A 12,432-nucleotide genomic window follows, 5' to 3' on the forward strand; every position below is an offset into this window, starting at 1 on the left:
TTATGAATGTCTGGAATCAATATTGTAAATTTAGATCCTTGCTTGGAATTAAAAAAAGGAATGAGCCAATGATGAATCCTTGAGGGACGTACAGAAGTAGACAGAAAATGTTACTATGACCCCACTAAGACTATTTATGTTTAGGTTAGTGTTAGGGTGGGTATAGATTTTTAGCAGCTTCATCCGCTTGTTAGAAGAGATGGAGTGGGAGTGCACGTACCCTGAGTACCCCGTGAATACCCTGTCATAGGGTGCTTTTTTAGAAGAAATCGTCTGTTCGTTGGTGTGTTTCGATGACGAAGTTGGGTTCTAAACTTGGTCCCAGTGCACCGATCACTGACAGTGAGCTCAGTCGTACGAGGGAACAGGGGTGCAGGAAGAAATGGAGAACTTTTGGTATGCAATGTTCTCGGTTGTGACATTTCGTTACCTGTTTCAACAATTATGCTAACCATTTAATTCATTTTCTAGTGACCTTTTAAATGAAAATTTTTCATTTGTTGGTTTCAAAATAGGCCGATGTAATTTGCCCATGTAAACAATAGGCCTAACTTGTCGCAAGGGGTTCCGGTTTTTGCAATTGAAATTGATGTTATTTTACTAATTGAGGCCACGGGTCAGTTGATTTGTATCTAATGAGGCTGCTTATAACAGTTTTTTGTGGAAATATTTGTGCGAACATTTCAAATAATTGCATTGCGAATTTCTAAATTTAACCAAATTTAGGCTTTGTCAAGTTACATTGTTACAACGTACATTGTACTAATAAAGGATCAAAACAAAGGGTATTTTTTCACATACTTAATGAATGGCTTTTTGATTGTTCAAGAATGTATATGCTATTTATTACATGGTAGCTTCTTAAACCATCTTCAATCTCTTCTGCAATTATTTAGAAACAATTCATTGTTGGGATAGGTAGTAGTATGCCATTGAAGTAGATGCCATTTACAAGGAAATATTGAAAACCCATTGCACAAAAATAAAAACTGCTGAAAGAGCACAAGGCTATATTTAAACATGACTAGAGCTGGGGGTAACCCAACCTGTTTTAAATCAGCCTGATTTGACAATGGGAAAGTTTCCAAGTGCCAACATTCATTTGAAATACTTTTTAGAGCTACAATGATTGCATGTATATGTAATGTAATATTTGTAATAATGTCTTGCAATTTTATTTCTCAACAACAAAGCAGTTTTGACGTATTGAAATGTCAATGAAAGCATTCAGCATTACAATGTAATTCAGGAATGTAAGAGTATAAGCAGTGCAGACATTACAATGCCAATAAATCTCAACTTATGCTGCTGTTTAGCAATTTTATTTCATTAAAGGCGAACCTGGATCAGCTGCTCAACATTTTATTTCACTAAAGGCAAACCTGGGTCAGAGAAAAAGGATTTCAAAATGTGTTTAACACTTAAAACGTTGCCTATTTGGAGGTTAATGGGCAAAATCCGATTGTATTTAACTGCCCAAGGCATATGAAATGACTTTTTTGAATGTAACTCAAATGTAAAGGTTTTTCATCTTTCCTAAGCTTTGATATGATTAATCATCATGCAGTTCAAAATTTCCTTTATTGGCAGTTTCAAGCATCTTTCTGAGTCTAGGGTATTAAAAATTGACTCTCTTTATATATAATCTACAAATATGATACTAACTTGAAAAATGACTCAAAGCTATTAGTTGGATGCTGAAAAACGTCCCAAAATGACCAAATGGCAGTAATTGAGCTCACCCATCCCATATGCAAACATCCTCTGTTGCTCTAATAAGTTGCACAGTTTATGTAACCTTAATGTGTCAGATTTTCTAAATCAGTGAACATTCTGTGAATACTTTCAAAACCAGCTGCAGCAAAAGAAATGAATATGATATATGCTGTTGATAGGTGGTGATATTTAAAAGTGGTTGATATTTGGTTCAAATTATTTGTCATCAATTAGTTTTTATATCTGACTGTTTGAAAATTTTTAGAAGTATCTCAAATTTGAGAAACAATAATTTTTTTACCTCTTGATGAATGTGTATGGTTTTGAGACAATGTAAAATTGAGACCCTCAAAATTCACAGAAAAAATATATTTAAGTCCTGGCTTTTGTTTATTATGGGCTTCAGTTGAAACATAACACACTTTCTGCAAGGTTATTGTTAATGGTTCAATTGTGTTCATTTGTTTGAGCTCTGGAAACTTGACTATTCTAAAGATATGGGTTGAGATGTGCATATCACACAGTCATAAAGAATGGCTCTAGGAAAGTTTTATTGCTCACCAATAAAAATAATTATAGGCCTAAAATCCACTCAAACAATCTCACTATAGTCTCTAGAGAATACAATCTAGAGCAGATGGCAAAATGTCAATAAATATAATCAATAGACACCCTCAAAGTTGGCCATGTCACATATTTGATATCAGAATTAACTCAAAACTGTCTTCAACTGCCAAAATTAATTTTCCAAGTTTGGAAAAGTTACCTCACAATTTGATGGCTTCCACTGATAAATCGACAATGAGTAGGACAGGTGCATTATTAGGGATATCAAAGCTTTACTATGGCTAGTAATTCAGAAGAAGGAAGTGTTAGAGATGTTGTTCAAGAGGGCAATTGAAGCTACTCCAAAGGAAAAGGATTTTTGGAAAATGGGTAGAGAAGACCTCACACTTATCCTGCCAATTAAACTATGGACGGGCATCTGCTATGAGTGATGTGGCCAAGCAGAAGGTACTAGACTCCCTTGATAGAAGTGACATGACTTATATCTTGCAAAAGAGGAATACTCAGATCTACTTCCCAGAGATAAACAGGGTGAAGGTGCTCAAGCCAAAGTGGAATTTCAATGCACTTATACCCAGCTACACTCACTTTTCAAGGAAAATGATGATGAGGATATCTTTGATGAGAATTCCAATCATGTTGTGTTTTTTAGAGATAGAAAGCAGTATATGCACAGTCTAAGTTACCACATGTCTTGTGTCTTTCCTGGAAGGAGAAAACATGGAACTGTTTTTTAAAGGAACCAACTTAGCTCTAATTACAGGGGGTTTAACTTAATCTAAGTTCCCTGAAAACTGTCATGATCTATTTGAAGAGGTTACTTGCCAGCAACTAAGTTGATCTTGTACAGATATAATCTTCCATGTCATTGAGCATGCATGTAAAAGATCTAGAGCAGATATCATATCTAACCTGGAAGAAAACTTGGCATTCATTACAATCATTAATCTAATTTCTTTAGAAAGATCCAAACGCAATGAAACAAATAAAAAACTTGGTTATCTTTAAAGTTAACCAATGGAATCTAGGGAACAGATGGCCCCCTATTTTCCTGCAGATTCGGAGCATTTTTACTGGTGGATACTGTAAAGCACTTGTGACATGATAAGCCACTCAAGACTTTTCCACTTTGAGTTACAATAAAACACACAATAAGCGCCATGACGAAAAGAGACATTTTCTGAATTTCAATTCATCATCCTATCCATAATTGACAAAAATCATGAAACAAAGTTTGACATAATTAGTAAGACAAAATCATTATAACATAATCAGTTTTTCAAACATTTGATATCTAGCCAGAGTCACCTTCAGTAAATTACTTAAAAAACAACACGAACTATAAGTAGGAAAGGATAAAACAATAAGGATAGGATAATTGCGCTTTCAAGTTTTCTACTCGTTTCTTAATTTGTTTCTAAGAAAATCTCTATTCAGTTAAGTTTTTTATGTGCTATATATCTGTGCTGATTTGGTTTGCCCTTCAAACACAATTATCTATTTGCTAGTTTTCATGAAATTGAAATATTTTTTCCATTAGATATTCTAACTCATGGGTAAATCAACATGGCAGCAAAGGCAATTTTGACATCAAGGTAAACTGTTTGTTCTAAATCTTATTGGTACAATTAATATTTTTCTTTCATTGATATTGCCATTTGAGTCTATGCTTGTTTCATTCTTGCACCTTTCTTTATTTTAATCAGGGGGGCTGTAATCATTCAATCTTTAAATGTGGTTGTTAGATGAAACCAAGCAATAAGTGTTCTAAGTCTATGCTTCAAAATAATCCTTCTAGTGGCTAGATAAATGCACCCATCAATATGAAATAATATAGATGATAAACTGAATTTTTTTCAAAAATTGAATATTCACACATCCAAGTAGAGAGAAAAGGTCTTTCAGACATTGCACAGCTTGAGAAGTTTGCTGGGCTTGCACCACCTCTCAAACAAAACTCTGCATCTGTCACTTTATACCAGGGTATCTTTGAAGCATGTTCAAAAGTCCTTGGTGACAGAATCTGGTGAATTCTTTAATTAAATAACCTTGTGACTAATTTCTGCTCAGTTTTACAACCAGATCAAATTCAGGTTTTGATTTTGACTCCATTCTATAGAAATTTACAAATAAGAAATGAATGCTATATATATTCTTCTTTTCTTCTTTTCTAGTCTAGTTTACGAAAATAAATAAATCTAAATGGGGGCTCTTAGCTTGATAGCCCTTTATGAGTTTTTTCTAAGTGTCCTAAGTAGCCATTGCATATATCAATTCATTTATTAAAATTTATGTTTATTCCTTGTTAATTAATTTATCTTTAAAACATTCTTAAAGTTGCTATTGAATCATTGTTAGTTATCTAGTTTATATATTCCACGAATATTGTAATTAATGGTTGCTTGATTGAAAAAAAATTTGAAATTTTTTTTAATTTGTCATATTTAATTTTGCTATTGACTGTTTTATCTTGTTGCATGCACAAACATTATGACAAACCCCTGTCCAATTAATACTTATCAATTTTTTTTCAAACTAGGTAGGCTAGATTTTGTCGAAATTGGGAGATAAAAAAGAAACCCCATCTAGCTCCCCTACTGTAAACTTATTTTTAAACGTTAAAGATCCAGTTTTTCATTTGTATCACTAGCATTTGTGCACCTCTTGTATATCATCACAGCTTGGGATAGCAATCTTTTAAAGCAAAGTTTGAATAGCAGGTTTTGTGTGTTTCTAATTGATTACCATACCTTTTCCAGGGAGCTTAAAAACAAAGTAACTGGGATTGATTTGATGGTACCAGAATTCACTGAGAAGGTTGGGAGATTTTCAAAGTCAGCAGTGTTCAATGTGATTGTCGTAACAAGGTTGTTTTATTACAAGTCTCAAAACCACAAAGAATCAGACGTTGTGCAGTTTATGGTATGTGTATCATTTTTATACAGATACCTCTATTTATAATCATCTCGATGTGCATCTTATCCAAAGCTTTATCCAAAGGATCCAGAGTCAGTAGCACATGGGGTTGCTATAAAGCTACTCTTGTTAATACCATCAAGCCCTTATTTTCAAATTCATGCTATTATTTTTCTGATTTTTTTATGGAAACAGCCCCCTTTCCTTAGCCTATATTCCTGCACTTTATGTTACCAAGGTTAAGTCAAGAAAATTTCTTGTATCAAATCAACAGCAAAATCAACAGCTTTCAATCAAAAAGGCTTTTAGATTTTAATGGTTTTTTTATGTAGATATGCTTTAAACTTAAGCAAGTCCCATACAACCCCCAGGCCCCCCTCTTCGTTTAAAGTGGTCGAACGCTATTTTTAATTTCTAGATTATATAATTTTCTAAGTTATTGTTACACGAAACTGTTTGCGTATTTTCTAAATATTATGTTCAACGGCTTTCACGATTGATGAGCCATTGATACCAAATTTTTCTTCCTTGCATTTTGAAGTTTTACCACTAATCTTTCCTGTACATTCAATAATGCTGTAACTGATAGTCGACTCAAACTTTAGACTTGCTAATTCTGTGGACTACCAGGGCTAAAGTTGGTCTTAAGGGCTCTAACATAATTAAAAGGAAAACACATTTTAAATTTATTGGTTTAGTTATCTATAAGTTTTGAAGACAGATTTCTTTTGTGCGATACATAAAAAGCTTGCCCTTGTATTTAGAAGGAAATTTTCTGCATTTTAGCAAATGAATGGATTTACCTACCTGGCACTTTGAACACGTTTTACTAACCGTGCAAATTAATCAATGAACTTTTTGTGTTTGACTAGCGTTTGGTCATATTTAAGACCTCGACTTCAATGAATGCGGCATCTTTACGGCAAAAATTCTAAGATACCCTTACTGGATTCTCATCGCCGTATTTTTCAGCAGAAGGGTCAAACAGATATCCAACGGCTGACCATTTGAGGCCCACGTTGCCTTTTCGCTGCCTCAGGAGCGTAGGGTAGCTGTGAATTCCTCTCGTAAACTAGGCATGGAGGAAGCAATTTTATGCTCGAAGTTCAATTGATTTGTAGGTTCTGTTGTGTTCTTGAAAAGAGGCAGAAATAAAAATTGTCTGCATCGAAGATTCAAAAGGACTTCAACAACAATTACTTTAAATAATATTGCACTGATTTTTCTATTTTTGTTCGACTTTGAATTTATTCATTATTTTTATTATCTTGATATATCCCTGAACAAATGAGGCGAGCGATTCACAGCTCAGGTGCCAGGCCTGTATCCTACAGCCAGGCCTGTATTCTTCCTTTTTAAAACGAGAACTTTCACTTAGATATTATGTATTTAAAGAAATATAAATGCGTGTGGAAGTAAGGATAACAAAAACTAAGTGTCTAAAATATGCTATAATGTTAATGTTAATGAATATGTTTTTGTCGATTGCTGTCGCTATAAGAGATAAGGAATGGCAAAATTTTGTTACGAAAAGGGATAAATGCTGTCACAGTTAGGTATGCAACGTTTCAGAAGCGGTACTTTTGATTTGGCACCTAATTCAAGCAACTTCTAACCTGTTTTATCTTCCCTCAAATCTAATGAATCTTAGTAATTTTCCAACAGTAATAGATACTCATTGATATAATCTGTAAGTTTATATCCAGAAATTATGTGTTGGTTTTCAATTTTTTCATACTCACAGCACTGCTGCGATCAAACCATTTTTTTCAATGTCCTATCTAAATGCCTTTTAGGATCCTTTGCGTTATTAAATTTCACTGCCACTGGAATATGATGGAATTTGTAGTTAAACTCGACGTAAAAGATTATTGCTCTAATATTTTAATAAAATTTATCTTTTGTACCTTTTATGTTAGTGTAAATGTAAGTGTCGGTGTAGTAAATTTTAGTTTATGTATTTGGTTTTATAAATCAGCTGATATTTAGACTGGCCCTAATTTATTTCGTTCTTAAGAGAGCAGCTGATATACGCTATGAAAACCTTTGCGAAGAAGAAAGAAATCGTCATCTGTTATCTCAAACACAAAATTGACTTGGATTAATTTAATTAAATTCACAGGGAGTATAGTCCTTTACGACATATTCTAGAAGCAGTGGCGTGACGCAACTGTGGGCATCTTGACCAAAAGGGGCCCCAAAGATATTTCAATATTAATGTTTCAAGATTTCGCTCAAATTCCCCCTGTTTCGAACAAATTTAAATATTCTTTACTCACGTTTGTAATTCAGGTCCCCCAAGTTAACGAGAAAAATTATAATTTTTGCATCTTGCTCTTTTGTATAACATGCTACACGACAACGGATGGGACTGCGATCGGACTGCGAGTGCGAAGGAACCTTCTTGCACTCCGTAGGTACAGGCCCCGTTTCAACCTTATTTTTGAGCACAAGGTGCCACTGCTATGCAACTGTCTGGTAGCCAAAATGTTCTCTTAGATGAATATTCCCATGCTCCTATCCATGTTCCAGCCGTGGCTTACATCTTCTTTAACAATTCGGAAATTTGAAAACAACAGGAGACCATGTTTTCTGTCTTCTAGGTACAAAGAACATATGAACAGTTCGAGAACTTATATGAAAAGTTGTCCAATAGATTCCCCAGTGTTCTGTTTCCTACGTTACCAAAGAAGAGCTTGATTGTGAACTCGGCCGCCTTGCTTGAAAGAAAAAATGTGCTTGATGAATTAATGCATTTAGTGGCGCGCACTCAGAAGCTATGCTGTAGTCCGATGGTCCTAGAGTTCCTTGGTGTGAGAGGGCCTGAGAAGTCAACGCCAGAAACACTTGTTGTCAGTGAGGAGATTTTCAATGAACAAGTCAGTGAAGAGGTACGAAAAATATATTTTAATAAGTTTCCGCGACAGCTTAGGGGATTAAAATACGGATGTCTGATTTTCGAATCTTTCATGTTTACACTACTCCGGGTTTTTAGCAGTATCTAGAATCTTCTGGTGTAGATCCGCACCAGGTAGTCATAATTTGTATCCTTAAGCACGTGTCTTAAATATTGTATATTAAAAATGGGTCTCGAGTGTGGATATTGGACCAGGTACAATAGAAGAATAAATACCTAACATCAACAACGCGGATCAACAGTATCATCCAATTTGGATACGAGCACATAGTTTTTGTACATATCTTAATATATCCATGTTAGAGAGTCAAGAGATGCTCCTGTAGGATTTCTGTTTATTTGATCAAGACTTTAGCTCAAGTTGCTTTCTGGTCACAGGTGTCAATTCGATAAGTTTATGTTTAGAAATCTATGGATTGCAACAACAAAGCTGATGCGCTGTGCTTTTTCTAATGTTTTTATAATTTTTGATAAGTACTTGAAGCCAAGATTGCTTTCGACAGGAGAATTCAGTAAATATTTGATAGTTCGAGGCATAAATTTTGATATAGGAAACTTGAGTAAACGAATGGTTATTTGACATTCTACGTCCCGTCTTGAGGCTAGGTGGCTGCAAATAGTACTCACTACAAACACCAGACGTATATCCAGTATAACCTGTCGCTTATTGTGTTTGCTGATAATTTTGATCGTGATTGCTGTACATTGGGTTTTTATTCTTTGAACCCAAAGCTATTTCGACCGTTTCTCCTTTGAAAACAACATGGTACCATTCCAAGTCATCGCCAAACCATTTCGAGTAATTTGAGAAGTAAAGCTTAGTTACTGGCTTAGCCTTCAGATTCATCTCCTGCACTTTTTCATGACTGAAATCTCTGCCTCAGAAACCATACGTTGAAATGGTGATATAAATGTAGATTTGACAAACTTTTTGTTTTTCTCCAGCTTCAAGGCAAGCGTGAAGACGAACTAAGCAAAGAACAGGTAGATGGCGGTGTCTGGAAAGATAAGAAAAGCAAAGAAGAACAAACTGATTTGTTTGTACCCGTTGATCTTGACTCTTCAAACCTATCTGATATCACAAACCACGATGACTTGTTTGCAGCATCGAATTCCAAGAAATTGGAGCTTCATGCCTCGCTGTTTGAAGATGAAATCGAGACCACTGGAGATAAAGATGAGGCAGCCCTTTTTATGCCGGCCGCAAGAGTTAAGGAGAGTGAAACAGAGCAACTTGATAGCGATGACACAGATGGTCTTTTGAAGTGAGTTGAGATCTGAAATTTTCTTTTTTAAATTTTGCATTGTAAATCCGTTGATAATTCATAATCTAAAAAATGCTAATATTCTTTTAGTGCTTATTTGTTACTTGTATGATGTTTACTTCTTCAAAATCCCACGGTCAAAACTACGGAGGAAAGGCTTTGGAAAGATTTGTGGACGACTTTCCAGTTCGGTATGGTAAGCAATTCATTTGGAATAGGAGTGGCCTCATAGACTAGCTTTTGATTCTAGCTCGAATTTTGTAAATGAAATCCTGTTGAGAATCCTATCTTATCATATGACTGCTAGTTATCTAATCAGTGGCACTGACATTATCGCTATATGTCTTCGAAATCGAATACAAAATTGCTTGTATGCACGAAGTGTGTAATTTTTAACTTAGGCCGACTATTTTATATATCGTGACATCGTCTATTCGCAGGCCATTTGCAAAGGGCGTCTTCCCGCTTACCGCCTCTCTTGGAGTGAGCCGTCAAAAGAGTAATGTTGGGCCCCTGCATCTAAATATTTATTTTGGGATAAATGGTTTACTCTAGATGCTTCAACTGATCTTTTCATCAACTGATCAATCAGCAAAATCTTTTCAAAAGACGATTCCCCTCGAAGAAGCCACTTAGAGATTTTCCCAGTAGGCCTTCCCGTTTATACTAGACATTCCTACCAACTGAGTAAATGGAAGCGTGGCTGATCTTCATTCGGTCACGTAGGAAAGTGGTCTTCAACCACTGTTGAACCATTCAGACAAGTTTATAATTTCCATTCCCATACCATCGAAAACACATTTCTGGTTTTTTTTAAAGAAGGTATCTAAATGAAGAAGACATCGTTTGAAGTACCTGTCTTTGTGAATAATATACATTTATATCTCCTGTTAAGGGTTTTTGCTATCCACGCATATTTTTCTGATGCTATTTTCGTATCTTTTTTAACAGTTTTTGTGTCTTAAAAGTAGCGTCAGTATAGCTCAATATTTTCGTTGAGTTTCATTATATGCATCAAACTTTTCATTGAATTTGCTAAAATCGTTGATTTTCATTGTACAGTGTTGACGAAAATGTGGACGATCTACTCGCTCTTAGCAAGAAATCAGAACGCAAATCTTCCATTAAAGCCAGCACATCCACACGGCCGTTGCCGAAATCAAAACCTCAACAGCGGACTTCATTTGAGGGGGGCATTGAAGACGAGGACCTGTCATTGTTGTCGTCTGCAAGTACGAAGAAAGAGCAACAAAAGGAAGAAGACGAGGATTTATTTGTAGAAGCAAGAACAAAAAGCAAGGCGACTATGAAGTAAGATGCTGCATTTTAAAACTCATTGATACAATAAAGCCCTATAGTTTATAGCCTGAGAGCGCGGAAATTTATTAACATGAAGTGGTAGCTCTTTACGCTTCCGATGTTGACATAACCCTTAATTGTATTGTCAGGCCTATCCTTTGCTAATTAACAAAGGTAAGATAAAATGTTTCCAAATGCCTGGAATGGTCAATTTTTATTGTGTATATTGCAGTTGATTCTAAGATGTTTATGTAGAGGTAAGAAGTGGAACAACGTGTCTAGACAAGGAAAAGTGAACTGTTCTTACATGGCTCTTTAGTCAGTGGCGATACCTTAAAATAAGCAAAATTTCTCATCATTTTTTCAATAGGATTTTAGTGCACATTTTGGTCATGTGTTTGTTCAATGTTTGTCCAAATGTCTGTCCCTTCTCTTTTATTTCCACGTTGTCAGAAATTAATAGAATTGCTTTCCACTGGCTATTATTTCTCTGGCTATTATTTGAGCGTACTGTCTCTGGCATTGTCAGTGTCCGATATGAAATTCAAATTAAAATAATCATTGAAATTGTCTGATATTACAAAATCTACCAACGATTTTGTTAAGCAATTATATTCTTCCAAATCCTTAACCAACGTTGCAGCCTTAAAAAGCAAGGCATATCGTTGCGAAATACTGCAGTATGATATTTTAAAATACAATTGAAGTATCATGAATAACAAATTTCGTTTGTCATTTCTGTCGTCAAAATTTTCTCAAACTTCAGCACCAAATCTCAGTACAAACCCGAAATTTGCAAAGAAATTCTGTTCCCTTCTGTTGCTGAATTTTTTACTTTATGAAACAAAATCTATGCTTTTTTTACATGTATCATCTTGTGCTTGACATGACTTTGATTTTATCTTAGGGAGAAACGAGAGAAATTGGTGAAAGAGGACACCTTGGATGATATATTTGGTAAAAGTAATGGCGCCAAAAACCTATTCGCCAAATCGCATATTGACGATGACTTGTTTTCAAGCTCCTCCACATCCACAGCAAATACCGCCACTACGATGGAGGAGGATGATATTGCTAAATACATAAATGATAATATGAATAACGATTTGGCAGGATTGGATTTGTAAGGTAATTTTTTGTAATATTTTTTGTACTATTCCAACGATTTTTTTTGTATGTTGAATATTCTGAAAAAGGAGTTTAATGGCGGAAAAAGTACTACGTATTACGTAAAATTGCGGTAAATTATTATGATTTGAATTGGCTTTGTTGTACGAAAAATTTATTATAAAGAAATTGAGAATAATGAAGATGAAAATACCAAGAAGTTTCTGTCTCTGAGTATTTTCGCTACAATCAAGTTGGTTTTCAATGCAGTAACCATGGCGGTTCTACCTCTGAAGAACGCTAGTAAGGTCACTGCAGAAAATCTAAGCACCATAGCGAAACAAAGCTTTTATTGTCTTGTAAAAAGGGCGGGATGGCTTGGCTTAAAACGACCTTAGAAAGCTGCCCTCTGGAAGGTGCCCTCTGGAAGCTTCTAACTTGAGGCTGCCCTGTGGGGACTGTTCTCTGCATGCTGCCCTCTAGAGGCTGGCCTCTTGAGGCAGGCTGCCCTCTTGAGGCAAGCTGCCCTCTTGAGGTAAGCTGCCCTCTTGAGACAAGCTGCCTTCTTGAGGCAAGCTGCCCTCTTGAGGCAAGCTGCCCTCTTGAGGCAAGCTGCCCTCTTGAGGCAAGCTGCCCTCTTGAGGC

General features: G+C 35.5%; 1 protein-coding gene across 1 annotated transcript; it reads left to right on the forward strand.

Annotated features, from left to right (window-relative positions):
* The first annotated feature begins 294 nt into the window (after positions 1-294).
* LOC135690079 (uncharacterized) lies at positions 295-12,007 on the forward strand. Its single transcript, XM_065207535.2, has 7 exons — positions 295-396; positions 3,824-3,878; positions 5,043-5,205; positions 7,803-8,090; positions 9,062-9,381; positions 10,444-10,692; positions 11,588-12,007. The coding sequence occupies exons 2-7, from the start codon at positions 3,850-3,852 to the stop codon at positions 11,805-11,807; spliced, it is 1,269 nt and encodes a 422-aa protein (XP_065063607.2). The 5' UTR covers positions 295-396; positions 3,824-3,849; the 3' UTR covers positions 11,808-12,007.
* Positions 12,008-12,432: the final 425 nt, after the last annotated feature.

Source organism: Rhopilema esculentum, chromosome 5 (assembly GCF_057945365.1).
Source record: "Rhopilema esculentum isolate cy_ngs chromosome 5, ASM5794536v1, whole genome shotgun sequence".
NCBI classification, from domain to species: Eukaryota; Metazoa; Cnidaria; class Scyphozoa; order Rhizostomeae; family Rhizostomatidae; genus Rhopilema; species Rhopilema esculentum.

What these genes read in the sequence shown, in the direction of transcription:
- LOC135690079 (XM_065207535.2), top strand. Translation starts at nt 3,850, where the DNA reads ATGGCAGCAAAGGCAATTTTGACATCAAG. An exon ending in CAGACGTTGTGCAGTTTATG is followed by an intron (nt 5,206 to 7,802) that starts GTATGTGTATCA and finishes TCTGTCTTCTAG; the next exon opens with GTACAAAGAACATATGAACA. An exon ending in AAAAGCAAGGCGACTATGAA is followed by an intron (nt 10,693 to 11,587) that starts GTAAGATGCTGC and finishes ATTTTATCTTAG; the next exon opens with GGAGAAACGAGAGAAATTGG.